At 63.8% G+C, this 24,431-nt stretch overlaps 1 protein-coding gene across 1 annotated transcript; it reads right to left on the bottom strand.

Annotated features, from left to right (window-relative positions):
* Window positions 1–1,535: 1,535 nt before the first annotated feature.
* Window positions 1,536–24,299, bottom strand: IMPDH1 (inosine monophosphate dehydrogenase 1). The gene is given in 17 exon segments (XM_087935446.1): window positions 1,536–2,240; window positions 5,926–5,941; window positions 5,944–6,008; window positions 6,598–6,741; window positions 7,007–7,151; window positions 7,530–7,781; window positions 8,039–8,134; window positions 9,600–9,690; window positions 9,894–10,093; window positions 10,233–10,289; window positions 10,292–10,319; window positions 10,615–10,821; window positions 10,973–11,047; window positions 11,206–11,307; window positions 11,589–11,637; window positions 15,239–15,337; window positions 23,972–24,299. Coding segments are annotated over 17 exon segments (1,833 nt in total). The 5' UTR covers window positions 24,157–24,299; the 3' UTR covers window positions 1,536–2,218.
* Window positions 24,300–24,431: the final 132 nt, after the last annotated feature.

The raw sequence follows: 24,431 nt of genomic DNA, 5'->3' as shown, positions 1-24,431 counted from the left end.
ACCCGCCAGGCGCCTCCCCGCTACCTGCCCCCTGTGCGAACGGCTGCCGGGTCTCCGGCGGACGCGGCTAAACGTTGTGGGGACAGAAGCGAGGAGTCGGAGTTCTGCCATTGCCCAGCCCTCCCCCTTGCCTGCTAGCGAAAAGGGTTGCCCCTCCCCCTCCCTTGCTGGGGACCCGGCCAAGGGGCACTGAAATGAACCCCCCCCCCACTTCCCGAGCCAGCAAAAAGAGCGGGCGACCCGGTTTTGAGGGGGGGGAACCCAAATCCCAGGCGTTGGTCCTCTCCCCTTCCCCAGAAGAGAACCGAAGCTCTGGAATTTTAATAAAAGGATTTTATGAAGAGGCTGCCTGGTCTGTGTGCTTGGGGGGGGGGGGGGCTCCTCTACCTGTCCTGCCCCCTTTCAGAGCCTCCCCTCCCCATGAGGATCCAGCTTCGGGCCCCTTCAAAGGAGCAGCTGGCAAAGGAGACCAAAGAGGGCAAGGTTGGTAGCAGCCATTTTTGCTTTCTCCCCAAAATGCCAATGGCTCCAGGTCCAAAAATTCAGATTTGGCTCCTGCCACCCACCGAGGCCCAACCGGGCCGAATCCCCACAGCCCCAAGTGCAAGGCAACCCCTCCGGCGTGGGGAGGAGGAGGAGGAAAAGTGGAGAGGATGGGGCTGGAGGGCGCTGGCCAGGTAGGGGTGGAAGGCCGCCTGGGGGGCCGGGTCTCTGCTGCCGTCCCGCTTCCTGCCACCTCTAGAAATGGGGCGAGGGGCCTGGCTGCTTTGCTTGCTCACTGGAGAAAGGAAGGACTGCGGTTAGCGGGGTGGCTGGAGCCCCTCATCGCTGACCCCGGCCAGAGCAGAGAACTCCTCACAGGGGCAGCAGGAGGAGGAGAGGCCGCCTGGCCCATGGGACCCGCCGGAGTCGGACACAATGGAGAACCTGCCCCTTGCATCACCTTGCTCGCGTGGCCTGGGGGGGTGGGGCAAGGGCTGTGCTGGCCAGGGAGGCTGAGTGCTGCAAACTTGGTGGTCTCACTGCTCTTCCGTCTGGGGGAGGGATTTGGGGAGGGGGCTGCCAGGTTCTGCAAATAATCAGGCGGCTTCTCCCCGAAAGAGCATCCCTGGGGGGGCCTGCCATGTCCTGACTTGCAGGGAGGGGGGAGTCCCAAGGTGGGGTCGGGTCATTATGACTAGGACTTGCGTTTCCCCTCCCAACAAGTCGTTTTTTTCAGTGTCATCATAACTTTGGCCACTAAACAAACTGTGGTTAAGTCAAAGTCGGGCTGTATTCCCTCTTCGCCTGTTTCCCTGCTCCAATGGGGACCTGGAGGTGAACCCCCCAAATGGATGGAGGTGATTCTGGAAACCCCCCCAAGACCAAGTGCTTCCTTTGGGAGAGGTGGGACAAACCATCTCAAACGCTGGGCTGGGGGAACATTGGACAGGGGTCTCCAGGGCAGGCCGGCTGAATGCAGCAAGGGTCTCTCTGTGTGGGACTCCTGCTCCCCCTCCCCAATTCCAGAGCAAGAACCGGCAAAATCGATGCAATGACACTCCGCTGCTTTTATTTACGAATAATACAGGACATGACACGGGGCCCTGGCATGCGCGAAAATTACAGCGTTGGGGGGGAGATCCCGGGAGGGCTGCCCCCCCTTCATAGCCACGAGCAGCGCAGAAGCTGCAGTGGGGCTGGAGAGCCCGCCCAAGGGGGCCTGGGCCTGGGCAGAAGGGTTTGGAGAGAGGCCGCCAGCCCCCACAGCTCTGCAGCTGGGTTTGGTCCCTTGCAGCTCCGTCAGCCTGGGCCCTCCCCCTTCCTCCCCATGCCAGCGGGAGGGTAGCAACCCTTCCCCAGCTGCCTTCCAAGGGCCAACCTGGAGGCCCTGCTTGGGGGCTGGGTCCGGCTGCACCTGCCAGCCAGAGGTTGCACCCAGGAGGCAGAAGCCCCCCAAGGACCCTGCCTGCCAGCTGGAGGCCAGGCGCTTGGGAAAGCCCAGGAGGGGCATTCCTCCCTCCCACCCACCCACCCCCAAATCTGCCCACCAACGGGATCCGGCCAGAGACCCGGATGCCAGGCGAGAGGCCCGACCTGCCGCCAGCAGGGCAGCCCAAAGTGCAAGTCACCGGCCACAGCCCATCCGGGGGCGGGAGAAGAGGTGGGCTTCAGCGGTGGCCACGGGCGGCGGGGGGGCTGGAGCGGTCACTGGCCGCTGCTGCTCTGGAAGTTGTCCTCAGTACAGCCGCTTCTCGTAACTGCAGGGGGGGCAGAGGGGAGAGGAGGATCAGCCCCCCCCGTCCGGCAGCTGGGGGGGGGAGACCTTTCCTCCTGAAATCAGTCCCCCCAAGGGAAGGGGGGAGGTGGAACTGGCCCCCAGGAAAGCCCCCTTGCTGGCTCTCCTCCAAAGTGGACCCCCAACCCTCGCCAGGGAACGTGGGGAGGAGGGGAGACAGCAAACCAGGCGGGGAGCAAAAGGGGGGCGGGGGCAGCTCGCAGGGTCAGTGTGAGAAGCTAGGAAAAGGGGCTCCTGGGGGTCTCGGACCCTCAGCCCGTGAGAGAAAGATCGGGGGCCATGAGCCCCCCCAAAAGGATGGGGAGCCCCTCGCAGTCCCCAGGGATATCAACAATGCCCCCCCTCCATGGTCCACAAGGGGCACCAGGCGTCACAGAGCTTGGGCTGGGCCAAGGGAGCCCCCACTTAGCCCCTCCCTCTCCCTCCCCAGACACGGCCTCCCTGGCACCCCTGAGGTCATCAGCCCCCACTGCAGATGGCATCCCCCCCCGGCTGCCCCCTCCACAGGAGGGGCTCATGGCAGAGACCAGGGCCGTGGGGAATGGAGGGGGGCGCTGGCCCAGAGCAGCCGGCCAAGCGAGGGAGGTGGGGGGGGCTGTGCAGGGCACCCAATCCACCATCCTGGGGTGACGGGCGGAGGGCGCTGCGGACCCCCCTCCAGCACACCCAGAGTGGCTCGGAGTCCGTTACTTACATGGCAGAAACGTAAAGCTACAGGAAGGCAGTGGGGGGGGGGGCGGGGGGGAGAGAGAAAGGGAGAAGGTCAACGTGTGCCCCTCACTCGAGGCCACCACCGTCACCACACCAGCCACCGAGCTGCTTGCCAGCCGCCAGGCCTCCACCACGCACGGGGCCCCCAGCGCTGCCCAACTAGCAGAAGCCCCCCAGCCTGGCTTGCAGCCCCCTCCCTCCCTTCCCAGGCCAGAGCAAGGACTCTTGGGAAGCCCCCAGCCCTTCCGGACCCCCCTCCGCTGGCACCCACAGCCAACTCGCCCAGAGCAAGGGACAGCCTGTGGCAGGCCAGCTGGGGGGGCCTCCAAGGGTGGGCGAGGCCCCAGGGGCTTCCCTGCAGGGCCCTGGCGTGCATCTGGGGGTCTCTAAAGCCCCCCGCAGGACAGCCTCGGAGCTGCTCACATCAAAACAGTGTCAGCTGCTGGCGGGTGTGTGTGTGGGGGGGGGGCTGGGAGAGCCAGGTTTGAGCCTGGGGGAGAACTTTGGTCTCTCTCTCTCTCTCTCTCTCTCTCTCTCTCTCTCTCAAAGCTGCCCCCTTTTACCCATCTGCCCCCACCCGAAAGGAACAGATCAAGAGGAAAAACGCCCCCACCCCCGTTTCCTGCGCCTTTGCACAAGACACCCCAAAGGCAGGGCTGCCTCACGGCCGTTTGGGCTTCCAAGGCCCCAGAGATCTAGGGACTGGGGGGGGGGTGTCAGCCAAGCACCAAGTGGGATAATCAAAGGGTTCCCCCAAAGGACGCAAGAGATTTGGGGGTCTCCTCCTACAGAAAGCAGAAGAGGGAGAGCCGCAGGGCCGGCCATCAGGCTGCTGGTTGTGGGGACACCTCCAGTTTCTTTTTACGAATGGCAACAGCTCCCCCCCCAACACCCCCAATTCCACTTGGTGAAGAAAGCAGGACGGGGCCCGGCCAGCAAGCCCCCGTTTCTCTGAACTGCCAGGACCTGCGCAACCCTCAACTCTGGCGCTTTGGGGGCTCCCAGCAACCCCCTCAAATGCCAGCCCCCAAGCTGGAGCCCCCAAGCTGGCTGCCCCAATGAGGACGGTCCGAGCAAGCGGAGCTTCCTGGCGCCCCCTGGGGAGCCCAGCCCTTCTGCAAGAGGAGACCCCCGACCCCCCAGCAGACAAGCAGCTCCAGGACAGAAGCTGCTCCTTGTGGGACCTGACGGGGTCCACCGGCTCCGTGGTCTGGGGTACCCTCCGTGGTCTGGGGAAAAGGCCTTGGGACAAAGTTCCCTCGATTTTGACTCTGCCGTCAGGGAGAAAAACTTCACCCAAAGCCCCCCAGGTTCTCCAGGGAAGGGAAGGAAGGACAAAACCAGCAGCATTTAGACTTATATGCCGCTTTCCAGGCCTCTCTGAGCGGTTCACAGAGTCCGGGCCCTCGCTTGACCCGCCTCCCCTCGGAAGGACGGGAAGCCCGTCAGCCTTGAACGCCTGGCGGTGAGCAGAGTCGGCCTGCAAAGCCTGCGCTCTCGACCACTGCACCCCAGGGCCCGACACTCACACGCTTGGATGCCCTGCGACTGACTAAATTCTCCCCTTTTAGTCTTAACCCCCACCGATCTCTGCCCGCTTCTGGGCCCGGCTGGAGAAGAGACCGGGGGGCGGCGGCCTCTCCCGTCTCTCTCTCTCTCTCTCTCTCTCCCTTGGGGGGGGTGAGGGGAGCCCACCCTCAGCGTGTCTCCCTCCCAGGGAATCTCCCCGGGGCAGACCTTGGTCCTTGGGGCCCCTCAGCCCCAAAAGGCGCTGCCCGAAGGGCTGCCCAAGAGCTCCTGCCCAGCCAGGCGGAGGGGGGGGGAGATGGGGGGGCAGTGCCATCTCTTCCCGAAAAGGACTGGCTGATGGACAGCCAATTGGGGGGGAGGGGGCATGAACTGCCTTCTGGGACGATCTCTTCAGACCCAGTGTTGGGGGGTGAGACTGGGGAGCCAAAATAGCTGGTGCAAAGACAGGCAAAGCCCCCCACCCAAATAAGGCCCAGCTGAGGAAGAGGAGGAGGAGGGGGAGGGGGAGGAAGGGCGGGCTTCTTGCTCGTACCAGGTGTGCAGGTGCCCCGGTGGTACCTGCCCATCCATCTTTGGAAAGGGACCCCTCCCCCGGGTCTCCCCTTCTGGCCAGGCTCACTCAGGCCCAAGGAGCGCGGGGCACCTCTCTTTCCTCAGACCGTGGCACAGCTGGCATCGGCTCAGGCCAAGCGCCCGCCCCCCCCAAGCGATGCTGCTCAAGCGGACCCGCAATCCCCCTGCAGCCGGAGGGCGTACATTGCAGATACCCCCAGAGGCCGCAGGACGGACCCCAGGAGCTCGGCCCTCCCCTGGCCAAGAGCAGCAATGGGGGGAGGGGCTGGCCCTTGCAGGCTCCACTTGGCACAAGAGCCGAGGGCCACAGAACGGCAGCGACTCCGGGCCCTGGGCAAGGCCAAGTGGCACCTTTGCTTCCAGCCCCTCCCCTCCCGGGGGCCAAGCAGCAGCTGCCCCTCCCCCCAAGTACGCCCCAAAGTGGAGATCTGGAGGAGGAGCCAAGGGGCCCCCCCAGGCCAAGCACCCAAGGGGGAGACAAGGGCTTCTGGGCGAGGGAGCTTTTCCTTCTGGTCCTCCTGTCACCCCCAAAAAAACCTCCGCCTGGGGGTGGCGGGCGAGGGCTCTGCGCCAGGCAGCCCAGGCAACGGGGAAGGTGGGGCAGGCGCCCAGGGGCTCTGGGCGGAAGGTCTTGGGTGGGAGCTGTGACAGCCCATGTGGCTTCTTTGCGGGGGAGGGAGGGAAGGGCGGGGAAGCAGAAGGGGGCGACCCATTGCACTGGACCGGCTAGGTTTGGATGGGGGGTGGGGGCAAGGGGCAGGGGGTGGACAGCTCCTTGGAAGCGGGGGGGAAGGGGAGGGGGTTCAGGGCAGCCAAGAAGCAGAGAGACTTACGAGTGGAGGCCATGGACCCCCCCTCGATCTGCGCTGACATCGTCCTCTTCTCAAACTTCAGTTCCCCTGAATACATCATGGAGCTGGCAAGAGAAAGGGGAGGGGGGCTCGGGGGGCTGCCTCCTCCCCTGAGCCCACCGGGAGCTCTGGGCCCAGGCAGGGGGCGCCGCAGCTGCTCAACCTTCCCAGCCCCCTTAGGAGAGGGGGGGGCCATCAAGGGAGCCAGGTCTAAGGGGAGCCCCAGTCGGGGCCCAAGCTCAGGCCTGGCGGGGAGGGGCGTCCGCTTGGGCAGCCTAGGGTGGGGGGGCACACAGGGGGCTGGTGAGGAGGAAAACACGAAGTCCCTTTTCACGCCGGGGGAGGGGGCTAAGAGATGGAGGAGGAAAAAGGGGGGCCTCCCCGCAGGAACCCCGGCTGGGCAGCTCCCTCGCAGGGGCCCTTGTGCTGCCACCCTCTCAGGCCGGGGCTCTTGGTGCCCTGGGAATCCCCCGGAGCCTGTGAGAGGCGGCTGGTCCTCCTGGCATTCCCGCTGGGGAGGCTGCTGGGTGGGGGCCCCCGCTGCCCCCCCAGGGCCCCCCCGCTGCCTCCCCCGTGCCTTCCCTCCCCCCCACTGCCCAGGCAGCCATCCCAGCCCCGGGGATCCCAGAGGGGAGGGCCCCCCCACGGACTCACCGCAGTACGGAGAGGCTTCTGGCGCCAATGTCCTGGCAGCCGTGCTGGATGCCAGCAATCAGGTATGGCACGAACTTGTGGATGGAGCCCTTGTCCTGGATGGAGCCGGAAACGCCCTGCGCTACCTTCACCTTGTCCCCCTCGCTGCAAGGCAGGGCAGGGCAGGCGCTGGAGGGCAGCCGGTCAGGCCCCTGGCACTCTTGGCAAGCCAGCGCCCGCCCACCCCCGCCTGAGCCGGAGCCCCCGGCCCTGGCGAAGGCCCCTCCCGCTCCGCGGGGGCTCTTTGGGGGCAGCCCCCCCTTGCCCACCTGGCCGCCCCTCCCGCCCTCCCCCTCCCGCTGGAGGCCCAGCTGGCCTGGGAGAGCTGCCTCCGCCCTGGGGGCCGCTCCCCACTTCCTGCCACCCCCACCTGAAGTAGCGTTTCTGGCTGCCGCGGTTCTTCTCCATGGCGTCCAGGGAGCCCATCCCCCGATACTTCTTCAGCCGCACGCCGTCGGAGAAGAAATACTCCCCGGGGGCCTCCGTGGTGGCCGCCAGCAAGGAGCCCATCATGACTGGGGGGAGAAGAGGGGGCCGTAGGTCGGGCTGGGGGCCGCACCCAAGGGGCCCGGGCACGGGGGGAGCCAGGTCCAGCAGGGGTCCCTGGGGGATGGCGGGGCAGGGCCAGCCCCCTGCTCTCAGGTCAGCCTGGAGGGGCTCTGGGGGGGGAAGCGGTGAGAAGCCCCACCGAGCTGTGCTGAGGATTTGGGGGGTGGGCCACGAAGGGAGGGGGGCAAAGAGCTCCGGTGGCCCAGAAGCTGAGATCCAAGGAGGTCCCCTAAACAGCCCCGCTTCCTGGTGGCCAGGATGCCCGCAACGCCCGTTGGCAGAACCCGAGAGAACGCACGTGTGCCCCCCGGACCTCCCTGTCGTGGAGCCCCAGGGCTCCTCACCTGTGGAGGCCCCCAGCGAGAGCGCCTTCACCACGTGGCCGACCGTCTGGATGCCACCATCTGCGATCACAGGAACCCCAAACCGGCGGGCATACTCTGCCACTTTGTAGACCGCGGTGCCCTGAGGCCGGCCGCACGCCATCACTGAGGGAGGGAGAGTCATGGGCAGGAAGGGCCCAGCGAGGGTCTGGACCGGCCCTCGGCCGCCCCAGAGAGCCAGGGGCTGCAGCCAGGGAAGCCCAGGCAGCCGCTCTGATCGGAGACCCAGGGAGGAAAAAAGCGGGGTGGCGTTGGCACTCTCCGGGCACAGCAGCGCCAGCCTTCCCAGCCCCTGGGACTTGGCGGCTGCTGCCCCTCCAGGCTCCACCCACAGAGCCCGGTGCCAGCAGCCCTGCCCAGCCCGCCGACCGGCGGACCAGCAGGGAGGTAAAGGCCGGGGAAGGGCCAATCCGGGCTTTGCTGGGGGGAGTGCTAGGCAAAGGCCCCCCGGGGTCCCAGCCGGGACTCACCTTCCTGCGTGATGCAGATCGACCCGCAGCCCATGCCCACGCGCAGGGCATCCACGCCAGCGTCAATCAGGTTCTTGGCCTGGGCAGCTGTCACCACTGGGCATCCCACAGGGCAGAAAGCGGGAGGGCCCCGTAAGGCCCCTGAGCAACCGAGGACCCCCTCCCCCTGGGGCCCTCCGTCCACCCTAAGGCCCCCTGCCCCAAGCCCACTTTCCAGCCGGCCTGCCTGCCTCCCTCCGGCCGGAAGGAGCCAGGAAACGTCCATTCGGGAATTTCTGCGAAGTCATTGACTGCAGAGAGCCAAGAAGCTCCTGGGAGCCCCTTCCAGGAACAGCTGCGCACCAAAGCCAGACGCTCCACACCGAGATCCGAGCCTGGCCTCCTGCCCGTCCCCCTTGCCCCAAGGGCACCCAGTGGCCTCCGACACTTTGGGTCCCATCTAACCCGCCATCCCTCCATTCATCCTTCCTTCCTTCCTTCCTTCCTTCCTCTCCTTCCTTCCTTCCATCCATCCATCCATCTCCTTCCTTCCTTCCTTTCCTTCCTTCCATCCATCTTCCTTCCTTCCTTCCATCTCCTTCCATCCATCTCCTTCCTTCCTTCCTTCCTTCCATCCATCCATCCATCTCCTTCCTTCCTTTCCTTCCTTCCTTCCATCCATCCATCTCCTTCCTTCCTTCCTTCCTTTCCTTCCTTCCTTCCTTCCATCCATCCATCCATCCCCTTCCTTCCTTCCTTCCATCCATCTCCTTCCTTCCTTCTTTCCTTCCTTCCTTCCCGCCCTCCTTCTTTCCTTCCTTCCTTCATTCCTTCCTTCGTTCCTTCATTCCTTCCTTCCTTCCATCCATCTCCTTCCTTCCTTTCCTTCCTTCCTTCCATCCATCTCCTTCCTTCCTTCCGTCCTTCCTTCCTTTCCTTCCATCCACCCATCCATCCATCCATCCATCCTCCTTCCTTCCTTCCTTCCTTCCTTCCTTCCTTCCTTCCTTCCTTCCTTCCATCCATCTCCTTCCTTCCTTTCCTTCCTTCCTTCCTTCCTTCCTTCCTTCCTTCCTTCCTTCCTTCCTTCCTTCCATCCATCCATCCATCCATCTCCTTCCTTCCTTCCATCTATCCATCCATCCATCCATCCATCCCTTTTTTAGTCACAGACAGGAAAAAAAAAAAAGTCTGGTACCAAGCTGTTTTCCTCCTTCTCTTGGGGTTTTTTCTAAACAAGCGGAGGTTATGGGAGGAAACTACGGGGGTTTCCAACGATAATTCCGCCCCTACTTGGGTCGAAGGCCCCCCCCCCCGGTGGATTAACCGACCCTCCAGGTTTCATCCCAAACAGGCCGTGAAACCTGCACCACCCACAGAGGAGGCCGCCCACATTTTTCACGGTGCTTTGCTTAACAATCTGAGGATGGGTTTATCTGCCCGCAGGGTGACAGGTAAGTAGAGACGGTCCTTGACTTACAACTGTTTGTTTAGGGACCGTTCAAAGTCAGGACAAACACTGCGAAACGGGACTTATGACTGTTTTTCAGAGTTGCGACCTTTGCAGCCTCCCCACGCTCACCGTTGCCCCCGATGACCTGCAGCTCCGGAGATTTGTGCTTGATGTAGTGAACCATGTTGATCTGGTAGACGGAGTTTCCCTGAGATGAGTCCTGGGAGGGGGAAAAGGACCATGAGGACCCCCCCCCCCGAGTAACCCCACAGGTGCCCCCCGGAGCGCCAGGCGAGCAGAGTCGCCCGGCCAGACACGCACCCCCCGAGGGCGGGAAGCAGCAGCCCCTCGCGGGCCAGCTAAGCCCCCTTTGGGGGGGGCAATTTGGGGGGGCAGAGCCTGCCATCCCAGCCTCACACCCACCAGCACCACCACGTCCACGCCGGCCTGCACCAGCAGGTCCAGCCGGTACTTGTCGTCCTCCCGGGTGCCGATGGCTGCCCCGCACAGCAGCTGCTTGCGGGAGTCCTTGGAGGCCAGCGGGTAGTCACGGTTCTTCTTCAGGTCGGTGCGCGCAATGATGGCCACCAGCTCATCCACCTCATTCACGATGGGCAGCTTGCCTGCAGGGCAGGAGCGCCCGGTTGGCCCACGGCCGGGAAGGGAGCCGCCCTGCAGCGGGCTGGGCCAGGCAGGACCCGGCCTCCCCGTTCCCCTGCAGGCCACGGAAGACCCCCCCCATCCAAGCCCCCCCCCCCGCACCTTTCTTGCCCCGCTGCAGGATCTCGTTGGCCTCTTTCAGGGTGACGCCTGCCGGGCCACCACCAGCTCAGTGCGCTTGGTCATGACCTGAAGGAGGGAACGGGGGGTCAGGGGTCAGCCGGCCCCCTCGGCCCCTGGAGCGGCAGGATGCCAGCCGCTGCTTTGGGCCTGGGGTGAACCAGCCGGTTTGCCTTTGGGGGACCCAGTGGGAAGAGAGCCGCGCCCACTAAACTGGGCTCAGCACGGGCACCGATCCAGCCGGGCAATGGCCCCACAGGAGGGGCTGCCTCTCGCTAGCCCCCCCGCCCCCCCCCCGCCAGAGGGCTTCTGAGCCCCGGACGCCCTTGGGGGGGCCAGGAGGGAAGGCGGGCCGCTGCCTCACCTCACTGAGAGGGGTATTGTAGTCCTTCTCGGAGAGGAAGTCGATGTCCCTGGAGGTCACGATCCCCACCAGCTGGCTCTCCATCTTGCCCGTCTCCGTGATGGGGATGCCCGAGAAGCCGTGGCGGATCTTGGCCTCGAAGACATCCCCCACGGTGTGGCCGGGGCTCAGGACCACCGGGTCGGTGATGAAGCCCTGCTCAAACTTCTGTGGAAGAGGGGGGGGGGGCTTTTCTGACGAGCGCCCCCTGCGCCCCCACCCAGGGCAGCCTGGCAGGCAGGTCTGGGGGGGCTACCAGCCAGCCCCAGGCCTCCTCGCCAGTGTCCCTGGGCCGCCCCACACCCAGGCCGGCCCTCACCTTGACTTTGCGGACTTCGTTGGCCTGGAACTCCGGGGTGCAGTTGTGGTGGATGATCCCGATGCCCCCCATCAGCTGCAGGGGGAAAGTGGGGGGAGGCCTGAAGCCCCGGGGCCAGAGGGGCTGCCCAGTCCAGGCCTCTGCCCTCGGGCCCCATGGCCCCGGGGCCCCGGCTCTGGCACCCCTGGGCAGACCCGCCGCAGGCGCCCCACCAGCCCCTGGGAGAGGCTCACCGCCATGGCAATGGCCATATCCGACTCGGTGACGGTGTCCATGGGGGAGGAGATAAGGGGGGTCTTCAGGGTGATTTTCCGGGTCAGGGCGGAGGTCAGGTCCTGCAGGCCAAAAGGGCGGAGGGGGTGAGGGCCGGCTCTCCTGCCAGCCAAGGGACCCCCCGCTCCGTCCTTCCCCTCCCTTCAGCCTTGCAGAGAAGGAAGAGCTGACGGAGGAGAAACTGGGGTGTGTGTGTGTGTGTGTGTGTGTGTGTGTGTGTGCTTGTGCTGCCCTGTTCATCTCCCAGCGCAGGGGGAGCTGCCCAGCACAGCCGGGGCCCCCTCCCCCTTGGAAGGGCTCCCCAGGGGCACTGCGGGAAGCCGCCTTCCTCCGCCAGACTCACCACTTCGTCTGCCGTGAAGTCGATGAAGCCGGGAAGGATGAGGAAGTCACTGTGGGGGGAGAGGCGGTGTCACCAGACGCCCCAGGCAGCCCAAGCGGGAAGCGGGAGGCAAACCAGCCCCGCCCTGGGACACACCCCCCACGGAGCCCAACGGTTGGTATGGCCGCCCATCTTGTAAGAGGCAGCTCAGCCGCCGTGAAAAACGCAGCCCAGGCTCCTCCCTCTCTCGCCCCTCCATCCACCCACCCCTCCAGGGCACGCCAGGCCCCGGCCTCTCCCCGCTTAGGGACACTAAGGGGCACCGGCCACGGGGGGGGGGGCTGTAGAGAACCGCCTGCTCCCCCAAGCCCTGGAGGCAGCCAGAGGGACATTGCGGCCCAGGGCCCTGAAAGCCACCAAGAGGGCCACGACCTCCGTGGGCAGCCCCCCCTAGGTCACCACACCCTGAACCCAGCTGGAAACTGGTGGGCAGCAGAGGAGGAGGAGGAAGAGGCTGCAAGGCTGTTGGTCAGCCCCAGAGTCTTTTCAGGTCAAAGAGACATCACCCACATTGGAGAGAGAGAGAGGAGGGAGGGGGGAAGAGGAGAGGGAGAGAGAAGGAGGGAGGAGGGAGAGGAGAGAGGGAGGGGGAAGGGGAGAGAAAGAGAGAAGGAGGGAGGGAGGGAGAGAGAGAGGGGAGGAGAGAGGAGAGAGGGAGAGAGAGGAGGGAGGGAGGGAGAGAGAGAGGAGGGAGGGGAAGAGGAGAGGGAGAGAAGGAAGGGAGGGAGGAGAGAGGAGAGAGAGGGAGGGGGAGGAGGAGGAAGAGAGAGAGAGGAAGGAGGAGGGGAGAAGGGGAGGGAGAGGGAGGAGGAGGAGAGGAGAGAGGAGAGGGGAAGGGAGGGAGGAGGGGAGGGGAGGGGAGAGCGAGGAGAGGAAGGGGAAGGGAAGGGAGGGAGAGCGGTGTTCAGCTGTCCTCCTCTGTACCACCAACAGGAAAGAACCAGCGGCAGCCGGGCACTTCAGGTGGCCGTGAGGGGCTGGGGGCTGTTTCGTAACACAGACACGCTCCCCCCCGCCTGTGCTTTGAACCCGGCCTTTGCCATGAGCTCCGCGGGATTTCTCTGTTGCTGCTTCCCATGGGGCTTAACAAAGACCAAACTTTGCTGTCCACTGGGTGGAGTTCAAGGCGGTGTCACCTCTGAACTGGGGAGACCCCCCCCCCCAAAGGGCTTTGAACTTTGATCTAACTTTCCAACTTTTCTCCAACCGAGTCCATCCACGTGGGAGGATCCCAGCAGGGCAAAACAAACTGTAAATTCTCAGCTAGATCAAAATGGCAGAAGTTTCTGACAGGAAACGAAGTGGATCCAAGCCGGTCTTTTGAACCCGGAGGAAGCTTTCCCAAAGCCCCTCCCCCCAATTCCGAGACCCCTGACCCTTCTCAATTGGACCCCACGCTCAGCTGTAAGGCAGAGAAGGGTCCCCCCTCCGCCTTCTCCCTGGGTGCACACGGTGAGGATGGGAACACTTCTTTGGTGCAGAGACCAAGGGGCTGCTCCCCTATCCCTGCACAGACCCCCCCCCCACTCTGACCAGCCTGGCTCAACCCCACCCACAGCCCCCCCCCCAAAGGCTCCAGCAGAGCCTCTGCAGCGGCAGCTGACCTGTGGAGCCACGCCCTCTCTTAGGAGGAACGGGAGCCACGTGTATTTAAGTGCCACGTTCCCCAAGGCTCTGCAGGCGCCCAAACGGAGCGCAGACAAATGCTAATTTCACTTGGGACAGGGCCTAACCCAGGTCAGGCCCTCCTTCCCACATGCGCCAGGACGGCTGGTGTGAGTGAGCGATTAAAAGCTCAACCGTGCCCCCTCAACCCTCAAAGAGGTGGCGGCTCTGGACGTGCCACCTGCTGGCTTCAAAAACCACAGTTTCCTTCAAAGGACTCCAGGCAACGCTCAGCCATTAAATATTAACTGGGCGCCCCGCTGAAAAAGCGCAATCAGATAGCTCGGCAGGTGAAACTGTGTGTGTGTGTGTGTGTGTGTGTGTGTGTGTGTGTGTTTAAACCTGCAATTAAGGAGGGCCTTTATCTGGAGGACTTCCGGTAAACAAGCCTCACATGGAAGCAGCCTGACTAGCAGAGCCGCCGTAGCAGCTCTTTTCCTGGTGGATTCACGGAGGTTTAACCGTGAGATGTAAGCCAAAATGGGCCTCTGCAGACAGTGGGAAGGGGCCATGAGCCCAACTCTGCAAAGGGGGGGTGGGCAGCCCACTTCTCTGGTCCCTGGGCGCGGTTCAGAAAGAGCAGCAGAGCACAGAACTGAAAGCGAAAAAGGAGTTTTCAGAGGGGGAAATGTGGCCCTGGAAGGAGGAGGGACCGGCCTTCAAAGTGCCCCCCCTCGTCCTGCACAGCTGGAGGGTGAAGGCCAAGGGGGGGGGAGGCGGCAGGTGTGGAAGAAGCTGCGGACATTGAGCAAAATCGGTAGCACAAGGCAGAAAACGCTGGTGGGCGAGAGAGCCACTCTGGCCTCCTGGGCTCCCCCTCCCCGCACCTCCCCCTTGGAGAAGCCCTGCCGGCTCTTTCCCCCAAATCGGGGCCCAGGCAGGACGGAGTCGCCCTCCTCCTCCTCCTCCTCCTCCTCCTCCTCCGTCAGAGTTTGCCCAATTACCCGCAGAGCTGAGAGGATGCCCGGCCTGCCTCCTGCCCTGCCTTGCTTCTCCCCTCCTCCCAACCTTGTTCATTTTGGGGCCAACCCTGCAGAAGCCCCCCCTGCCTGGAGATGCGCCAGGCCGGGCCCATTGGGGCAGCCTCCCTACGGCTCCCGGAGCCCCGGCAGTGCCTGTGGGGAGGAAGGCAAGCCAGGCTGAGACCTGCCCAGCCCTGGCTTCAGGTCCCAGTGGGCCGGATGAGGGTTCGAAGCCCCTGCCCATCCTGGGGTTCCCCACCACCTCTCAGAGCGCTGACCTTTCAAAGGCACCAAACCCCGCAGCCCGGGGGGCAGGAGGCTCAGGCGGCCCCAGGGCCAGTGGTACCAGGGGACATTTGGCCCCGGGTGTAAGCAGCAGCAGCGCCACCACCACCAGGGTACGTGGCATCCCGTCCCTAGCAAGCACACCTGGCACCTTCCATGATGCCGGGGTGGAGAAAAGTCCGGCCCAAACAACGTTTCTGCCAGGCCCCCTTTGTGCCATTGCAGGAAAGCAGCCCCCTGGGAGGGGAGGGTGGCGCCCCCCATCCTTCCATGCGGGGGGATGCTGCAGAGGGCTTGGATGCCAGGCTCTCTGGTCCAGGTGCGGCTCACAAGGCTTTCTGCCCACGCTTCTCGGGAAAAGGGGCCGGTCAGCAGAGCCCCCTCCCCAGGAAGGGTCAGCCCAGAGACAGGCTTCAGCCACGGCTTGGCTGGGGGTCCGGGAGACGGGGGGGGCGCCGTCGGCTGAGCAAAGGGGCCAAAGGGGCCCCTTCCGGGGGCGACCGGAGGCTGCGGCGCCCTCGCGCGCCCTGCCCCCCGCCGCCGCCCGGAGCTCCTTTCCCGGCTCCGCGGAACAAGGCCCGGGCCGGCCGGGGGCTTCCCGGCCGGGCAGAGATGCGCCTCGCTCCGCAGAGCCCCGCGCGCCGCCCCTTCCTCCCGGGCTGGGGGCCGCCCTCCCCGCGCCCCGCGCCCGCCGCTTACTTGTAGGTCAGCCCGTCGGCCACGGCGAACAGCTGCTGCGCCGTCAGCCCATCCTCGGGGACGTAGCCGGTGCCGCCGCTGATCAGGTAATCGGCCATGCTGCGCAGGGAGGGAGGGAGGAGCGGCGGTCAGCCTGCGCCCAGCCCCGGGACCCCCGCCCGGCCACACCCGGGCGGCGCCCCGGCTCGGGGATGCGCGCCCGCCCCCGCCCGCCCCACCCACCCGGCCGCCTGGGCTGCTGCGCTTGGGCGCGGCGCCCCCGGAAAACGAAGGCTGCTGCCCCGCTGGCCCGCGCGCCCCGCCGCCGCCGCCGCCGCCGCCGCCCGCTCGCATCGCTCGGCTGAGTTCCGGGCAGCGCGTCAGTCCCGGCGTCCCTTGCAGCGCCCGCCCCGCCGCGCCCCCTCCCCGCGGGCCGGAGCCTGCCCGGGGAGGGTGGAGGGCGCCGCTCCCAGGCGGGCGGGGCTGCGGCGGGAGGCGGGGGGGGCTTCGTGCAAGGCCGGCCGGGCAGCGGGACGGGAGAGCGGCCTCTGGCCACGGCGAGCTTCCTGCGCGGCCCTGGGGGCCTGGAGGGAGCTCGGGATGGGCTGGGCGAAGGCGGGACCCCCACCCCACCCCCGCCTCCCTCCTGCCCTGCCGGCGCCTCCTGCGCAGGGGGGGTGGGGCTCTGGAGCGGGGCCCCTTCTTTGGAGAGGCGGCCTCGCCCCCCCCCAGCCCTTTCCAGGGGGCTGGTTTTGTTTTTTCTGGGCTGCCCCTTGGAGGGAGCCCCCTCCACATCCCGCCATCGGCTGCCAGGCCGAGTGGTCCTGCTTGGGCAGCCCAGCCCAACCACAGTCCGGGATCGGCAGGGCAGGGCAGGGCCTGGCATTTGGAGCAGGCTAGCTCCACTGGGGGTTCATGGGAAACACCCCAGCTGACCCCCCCCGCCTCTGCCCCCCCTTCCCCATGGGCAGGGGCTGCCCACGAGCTCCTGGGATCTGCTGACCAGGGCATGATAGCCAAGCTCGAAGGACGGACGGCCTGCCTGCCCCGTGATTCCAATTTGCCCCCGGCTGAGACTCCCTCCCAGAGGCCTGGCTGGGTGCCAGGAACGGGGGTGGGTGGGGGGTGGGAGTCAGAAGGGGGCAAGCCCTCGCCAGGCTGGCAGAGAGCAGCAGCACCAGGCAGCCAAGGGCCTTTCCCACATCCTGGGCTAGGCCGGCCATGGCTGCCCTGTTGAATCCTGGGAACCGTAGTTCCAGGCAGGCTTGCTTGAAAGAACAGGCGCTTTTAAAGCCCCCGCAGCGTTTCCCATCCTGCTCCTGGGTGGCAGAAGAGAAGCCCACGTCCTGCCACCCTCTCGGCCGAAGGAGCCGCTTTGGGGTGGGAGGCCAGGCCGGCCGGAGGAAGATCCCAGCAGAGGAGCCTGAATGGGCCCGGAAGATGAGCCAGAAGTTTTGGATTCAATTCAGAGCCGAGTCGGAAGGGGCCTTGGAGGTCTTCTAGTCCACCCCCCTTCTCAAGCAATGGGCTCATCTTCTGGGCCCATTCAGGCTCCTCTGCTGGGATCTTCCTCCGGCCGGCCTGGCCTCCCACCCCAAAGCAGCCCCTTCTCTTCTTCAAAGCCCCCGGAGAGAACTCATCCCTCTGTTTCCTTGTTCTGACTGTCCAGAAATCCCTGCTGAGTTCCAGGCGTCTGTTGTTTCTGGAGAAGAGGTGGACCCCCCCTCATGCCCCCCACAGTCCTCCTTTTCTCTAGACTGGCCACACTTAATGCCTGCAACGGTCCTTCGTGAGTTTTAGTCCCATGCCGGTTCTTCTTCTCTGCACATTTTCCAGCCAAAGTCTCGGCATCTTTTGGTGACCAAAACTGGATGCCGCGTTCCAGGGGAGGCCTTACTAAGGCTTCACACAGCGGCCCTAATACTCCGCGGACTTTGGATCCCATGCCTCTGTTGATACAGCCAAGGGCCGTATTAGGAAGGCGAGGTGCGAGGCCCGCGGGGCTGCCCCACGGCCAAGGGTCCTGCCCCCCCCTCCACCCTCTGGGCGGGGGATCCCTCGGCCCCCCTGTTGGGATGGGGAGGACGCCGATGAGTGCAGCAAGAGGGCTGGCTCACCCCACAGACCTGAACCCCCAACCTGGCAGGCGACCTTGGCTGCGTTCTGAGAGACTCTTGGGGGCGCCCTAAAGAGTCCTCAGCAAGAAGAGGCAAGGCACTCTGACTATGCTCAGAGACCCCTGTTCCTCTGCTGGCAGGAATTGGGAGATCCAAGAATTAGCAAGTGGGGAGCTCTGCGGCCCTCTTCTGGTAGGGGCCACCCCTTTGCGCGGAACTGTGGGATAATGGCCTCCCTGAAGCCTGAAGGACCTGGGAGGGGCTCACTGCGGGTCTTCAAAATGGCAGGGGGCGGGGGGAGGACAGCTTCAGGACTGTTCAAAACAGGCCCCACTCAGAAGGATCACCACGTTTGTTCCCCAAGGCTGGAATTTGCCTGCTTCTCCTCCCTCCCCCCATTGTGTGTTGGGGCTGCTGCTTCGCTTTGTGACGCTGGAAAAGCTGTAAATGGGGCTGAAAAACCCTGGTCACAGATTGAGCAGCAGCTGATGAGGAAGGAGGGACTATAATCCGCCTCCCGTGAAGTTTGGTTTCTTGCATGGCAAAAAATTAAGTGCGTCTCTTCATTAGGCCTTAAATGCCTCTTTGGTGGATGGTGAAAATTTAATCGAGCCGTGGAAAGGGGAACCGCCCTTCGTGTTTGTAGGAGCACAATGCGCCCCTGGCCTTGGTAGGAAGGGAGGCATGTGTGTGTGTGTGTGTGTGTAGGAATATACGGTACAAACACAGACCACGTATTGGGGGTCAGATTCTCCCCCATGTGTCCGACAGAAAGAAACATTGGTTGTTAAAGATGCTTCCCCAAAAGTCAGCTTTTCTCTTTGTTCCGGGGTTCTTTTTTTTTTTCTTTGTAAACGTTTCACTTGTCATCCAAGAAGCTTCTTCAGTTTTAAGGGAAGTTATTTAGAATAGTTAGAACTGGAAAAGCTTCTTGGATGAGAAGTGAAACAGCTTCTAGGGAAAAAAAACAAGAAAGTCCAGTTGCCTTTTGGAAAAGCAGCTTTGGGGTAACGGTGACTTGGATGACGGAGAATCCACACACACATCAGTGGCTAAAGATCTGGAAGAGAAATAATAATGAATCGCCTTCTGGCCAGCACAAATCTTTGGTCTATGTTGAAAAAAAGGCTCGAGAAGGTTTATGCTTCCGAAACAACAGCGCCAGTAAAGCTCTTGGACTATGGGACAATTGGAGGGGGGCGGAGGAGGGCAGAACAGGGAGGCTGCAGGGATGTCAAGTGGCTTTAATTATTATAAGGCTTTGTGCTTGGATGGGACACTGCCAGGAATCTTAGGGCTGGAGTGGAAGAAGGCAGCGGCTACTTTGTCCGGAACTGCCGGACAAACCCGGTGTTTAAGAATTCCTGGAGATCTGCTGGAGGAGGACGGCCGCAGGAGGGAGGGAGGGAGGAAGGAAGGAAGGAAGGAAGGAAGGAGAGAATTAAAAGGATTCCTTAATCGGACGTGTCCGTGTGTCATCCTTTTTAAGGCAGCTGTTGCCAGCTAAGGTTCTGGGTCCCTGTGAAGGCAGGAGTGGGGCTGGGCTGGGGGCCGGCTCTTGAGCAACCCTGACCTTCCACGGTGGCCCAACTGTTGGGCATCCTCACTGCAGCAGAAGCAAAGCTGCTGGGTCCGAAAAGAGGCTCTGAAACTGTCTGGACAGCACAGGGCTCCTCCTGAGTTTGGGCTCCCCTACCCCAGGGGACTCCAAACCGGACAACCCTAAGGCTTGTGGACTTCAACTCCCAGCATTCCCCAGCCTTTCCTCTGCCCTCTGCCCAGGACCATTAGCAGGGCTCTCGGCATCTGCTGCCCCCTACTGGCCTAACTGAAAACCTGTCCAGCTCTCCCAGGATAACCCTGGAGAAGAGCCCGTTTGGGGGATGGGGGGGGGCACGGAGGGTCTCAGCAGGCCGTGGCTGGTCAAAAGATCGTAACCCCATGTTCAGCCTACGCTCTGGTCAGGATCCCCTTTGAAAGGTCCCTCCCTTCAGCGGGGGCTTCTCAGGCATTCTCCCCCCCCCCCATTGGAAGAGGGCCTTAAGCCCCCCTGCCGGCTCGGGATGGTGGGGGGGGGGGGGACAACGGACTAGCTGAAAGCCTGCAGGTGGCGGCAGTTCCTGTCCACACGCACGCACGCACACACACACACACACACACACATGCGCGCACACACAGAGGGACAGCCTGTTGCCTTGAACAACCTGCCAAGGTAATTACACCTCCAGGGACCCCCAGAGCCAGCAAAACAGCCTGGGGGCCCAGCAACCAGGGCTGCTGCTGCAGCTGCTGCTGCTGCTGTTTGTGTGGCACCGTTGCAGGGAAGAAGCGGGGGGGGGGGGCTGTGTAACCCTCCAGCAGGATGCAGCTCCAAGGCCGCCCTTCTCGGGTGGGAGGGGGCACTGAGTTCGGACGGGGGGGGTGTCATCCAGGGCCCAGAGACAGAAGGGATGGTCCCAGCATCTCCTGGTCCAGGCGTGAGGTCAGGCCAGCTCAGTCCCAGAGCTGCCAGCAAAAGGGCTGCTTCAGCTTTGAAGCCAAGCAGATGGGCAGTGGGTGTGTGTGTGTGTGTGTGTGTGTGTGTGTGTGTGTGTGTGTGTGTGTGTGAATGGGGCAGGCTTCTGTCTCTGTCCCTGACTGGCCGTGGATGCATCGGGCAGCTTAGGAAGAGAAATAAATAAATAAACGAATAAAACCTTGGCAAAGCCCAGGAGGAGGAATTTGGGGTCGTTGAGACGAGATGCTTGTAAAATTTGGGTGGCAGTCCCCCAACTTTCCACTAACTGGCGGGGCCCCCAACTGCAGACCCCCAGGGCAGCTGCAGACCCTTGGCAGGCAGAAGACTGGGGCACCCCCCTGCTGAGCTGCCCATTTCTACCCCGGGTGGCTTCCTCCCTGCGGCTGAGCCGCTTCCTTCAGGGCTTGAGGGATTAGCGGCCGCGCGTCACTCTGTCCTGAGGCAGAAATAGCCCCGGAGGGGGGGAGGGGGGAGCCGCTTTGCAGGGCAGGGCTGGGCCATTGGCCGCTCAGAGCCAGAGCCCGCGGGAGGGTGCCCGGGGTGAGGCCAGGCCAGGCCAGATGGGCAAGGCAAGCGGGCCTGAGGTGGGGGTCTGAAATTGGGGAGAGGGACCTGTCAGGTCACATCACCTGGAGGAGGAGAGTGCAAGGCCCCTCAGCCGCACCTGCTTCTGGGCCTGGCTGGGGTTTGAGCCCAGAGACCAGCAGTGCCAAAGGCCTCCTGGGGCCCTGAATCGAGGCTGCACCCCCCACCCCAGATTGTGATCCGTTTCTCTTGGGGCCCTGCCATTGGACAGAAGATCGCCAGATCTCCTCTAGACTGCATTGACCTTGTGAAAAGGCTCCCCACGGGATCCGCCAGGCCCCCTGTCCTTCTCTGCCCCTCCCCATGCTGATCCAGCCCAGGCTGCCCCCTGCAAAGAACCTGCCGGCTGGGCCGGATCAGGCTGGGAGTTTCGATTACTGCTGTGGTGCTATTTCGACTGGGAGCGGAGCCCCTCGGTCTCTGGGGCGGGGGAGGGGGCTGGAGATGGCAGGAGAGGCCTGGTCCTTCTCAGGGCACCCCAACCTTTCCCAGCCGGGAGAAGGGCCTGACAGGTTCAGCAGCTCTGCCCTCTGGGCTTGGACCCCAAACATTGCGGCCCCCTTCTTCAGGGTGTGGACGTGCAGCTGGTCTGACTCTGGATTAGCTGAGCCAGTATTGTCCCCCGCAGCCTCCTGCAGGGATCAGAGGGCCCCCTCCCCCTCCAGGGATTTCAAAGGTCTGGCTTGGGCATCGCTGCCCTCTGACTGGCCTCCTTACCAGGTGCACCCAGCCACCTCCCCTTTCGGTCACTACCTCTCAGGCTCAGCTGCATCAGGGCAGGGGCTCCAGTCAGCTGGGCGTCTTGGAGTCAAGGGGCCGGCAGCTGCAACCCCCCACAGTTGGGTGCTGTGGCCCAAAGGACAGCCCCCAGGTCAGTCAGTCAGGCCACCCTCTTGGGGCCTTCACTTGATGCGTTTTAAGGTTGGGGGGTCTTTGGCGAAGAGCAGCATCAAATGCCTGCCCCCCCCCTTGCAAAACGGGCACGTTCACACATGCAAGAGCACAGGAGGGCTACAACCACTGTCCTTTGATCTGGAGGGCGGTGGGGGGGAGATTCTCCAGGTATTTGCAGAGCTGTGCTTGGTGCATGAGCAGCTGGCACTGGGGGGTGGTGTGGGGAGTGGAATCGGAGCTGATATTTCCGTAGGCCGGAGGAACTCAACTTGTTTCTAACTAGTCACCAAACTTGCCTTGTTTAAATTGCAGCCAATTCTAGGGGAAACCTCCCGGCTCCCCTTGTGTCTCGTTTGCACAAGCTGAAAATGTGGGGATTCCAGAGTAACTTTTTTTCCCCCCAATGTTCATCAAACATGCAGCTCTTTGAAATCGAAGCGTTACGCATTTAAGGATTGTTGCCTGTCTGTCTAGGACGGGGGTCTCCACACCTGGCATAGCTGGATGGGGAATTCTGGGAGTTTTGGAGTCAGGAGGGACCCCCACACACACACCCCCCACACCCCGGTGCCAGGATGAAATCCCAAGCTCCCCACCTGGCCTAAGAGCAGACCCTTCGCCCTACCTGCTCCTAGGCTGCTTTCCAAGGTGAGCGAAGCTCCAGAAACACACCGCCTGTTTGTGGGCAATGGGGCTGTTTTCCGTGGGGTTCGCCCCCCCATTGAGTCTCCACAGAGGCTGTTCCCCTCCCCCCAGGGTGAGCCCAATGGGCTCCTGCAGGCCCGCTGACCCAGGCGGCCCAGTGGACTTGTGGCCGCTTACAAACACAACAAGACACCGTGTGTTTTTGCCGAGGGGTTTGTTTGCTTGGCTCTCGCTCCAGCCTGAAAGGACAGGTCAGCCCAAACGCCGGCACAAACAACCCCAGCGAAGGTTTACGGAAGGCCGGGATTTGGATCCTGCCCCGTTGGACGGGTTCAAGGGAGGTCGTGCTCCTTGGCCAAACAGGAAGCGGGGGGGGGGAGGGGAGGATCCAGGGTGGTTTGGGTGCCGGTGGGCCCTGGAGCTGGCAAGGAGAGGGCTCCCAAGTGTGGTGCCTCCAAGGGAAGCCCCCGCGTGTGGGTGGCCCACCAGTGCGCAGAGCCAGAGCTTCCAGTACGCTTGCACCCCCCATGGCCCAACACAGCTAATCCCACAGCAGCGAACGAAGCACCTTTGCTACTTCAGGTGACCTGCCAAGCCAGCCAAATCTGTCCTGACGTAAATGACCCATCCTGTTTCTGCCTGGACCCACATCTCGTCTGAACCAGCTCCCACCCTGGACCTTCCCCCGGTTCTGCTTTTTGCACCCTAAACCTTCCTGCAGCCGAGCCGCTGTTTGCAGGTTGATGAGGGGCTTGGCGCACCGATTCCCCAAAGGGGGAGATTCCTTTGCCCCGGTGATTCCTCCGACTCTCTTCCTCCCCCCACCGCCAGGTGCTTCCCTCCAAGGAGAACGCGGTTAAGTGTGCAAACCAGCCCTGTCTCCCCCCGAGTGCTCCAGTCCAGGCAGAAAGGAGGACCAAGGGCCCTGCTTTCACACACACACACACACACACACACACACACACACACACGCTTTCCAGGCCAGGGGAGGGGGGCCCTCCATCGGCCTTTCCTGACTAGTCTGCACCATTTCTGGGCCACCCGCAATGGGCGAGGCTGGCAGCCACCTACCAGGATCAGCTGTGCCAAGGCCCCCAGCCTGTGGCAGGGAGCCGGGTGAGGAACTCTTCGGGAGAGCAAACTCTGCACTCAGCAAGGGTGGCACAGGGCGTAATTGAAGTTGGGGGAGGGGGACAGAGAAGGCGCCTCCCTCTTGCCTGAAGCTCCTGAAGTGCAGGCACCCAGAGAGCAGCCAGCCTCTCCTGGACCCATTGACCAAACACAGCCCCCTCCGTAAATCACGGCTAAAACAAAACACAGCGTCCACACGGTTTGACAGGATGGCCACACCTGGCTATTGCCTGATTTTAGCCCCTCTTCGCTTGGCCTCAGTGCTGAACCTTTGGGGGAATTCTGATCTCCTTCACAAGAAGATCTGCAAAATATAAGAAGTGGGAAGGGGGGGGGGTGTCTCCTCTGGTCCCCACATAAGAAGGAATCCCCCAGAATAGCCTCTCCCTTTGGGTGTCACAGCAGCTGCCGTTCAGAGATAGACTGCTCCCCAAGAGGGAGGATCCATTCATCCAAGGAAAATATAGTGAAGATTATGCTTTCTAAAGCCAGAATGTCGATTTAAAGGCAGAATTCGACCTCAGGTCAAGCTCCAGCGCTGAAGTTGGTGAGAAAGTGATCCCAGATCCTCGGCTCAGCGGATGCCCAAGAGATCCGCTCCGGCAGAGGCTGACCGTTCCCCCCAGGCGTCACGAGGCCAGGCCTGCCAGGGAGAGCCGGCGGGTTCAAGCTGGCAGCCTTCCCTGCAGGACTGGCTGGGCAGGCGCCGGCCGGGGTGGCTGGGGGGCTGCCGCTGCTATCAGCGCTCACCTGGCCGTCCCCGGGCGGCAGCGGGCAGGCGAGCAGGTCGGACCCAGCGGCGCAGAGCCCCCGCGAGACCCCCCGTCCCGCGCGCCTCGCTCCGCGTGCCGTCCGGACACTCACCTCTCGGGTTCCAGGCCAGCCTGGCAGAGCCGCGCCTTGTACCGCTGCGCCGCGGTCCGGTGCCCGGTGTGGAGCGTCGCACAGCCGGCGGAGTCCAGCCGCGGCGTCCTGGGGCTGTCCGGTTCTTGAAGGGGCCCCACGATCCGGCTGTAGTCGTAGGGCTCCATCGCCGCCTGCCCGTCCATGGCCACGGCCACCTCGACGGCTCCGGGCAGCCCAGGCGGCGGCGGCGGCGGCGGCGGCGGCGGGGAGACGCTCGCCGACAGGCGTGGCGCTGGGCGGGAGTGCCCGGGAGGCTTTCCGCGCCCAGCCCCGCCCCGCCCCGCGGTCTACCTCCCGGGCCGGCCCGGAGGGAGGAGGCTGGCAGGCTCAGTTCGGTCCGGCTGCAGGCAGCGCTGGCCACCCGGCCAGACCGGCCCTCGAGGCCCGGACGGGGCGAACAACAACTAGCCTTCTGAGC

Source organism: Pseudonaja textilis, chromosome 5 (genome assembly GCF_049901715.1).
Source record: "Pseudonaja textilis isolate UNSWEBS1 chromosome 5, rPseTex1.2, whole genome shotgun sequence".
In the NCBI taxonomy this organism is placed as follows: Eukaryota; Metazoa; Chordata; class Lepidosauria; order Squamata; family Elapidae; genus Pseudonaja; species Pseudonaja textilis.
This window is presented reverse-complemented; position numbering and strand designations above follow the sequence as displayed.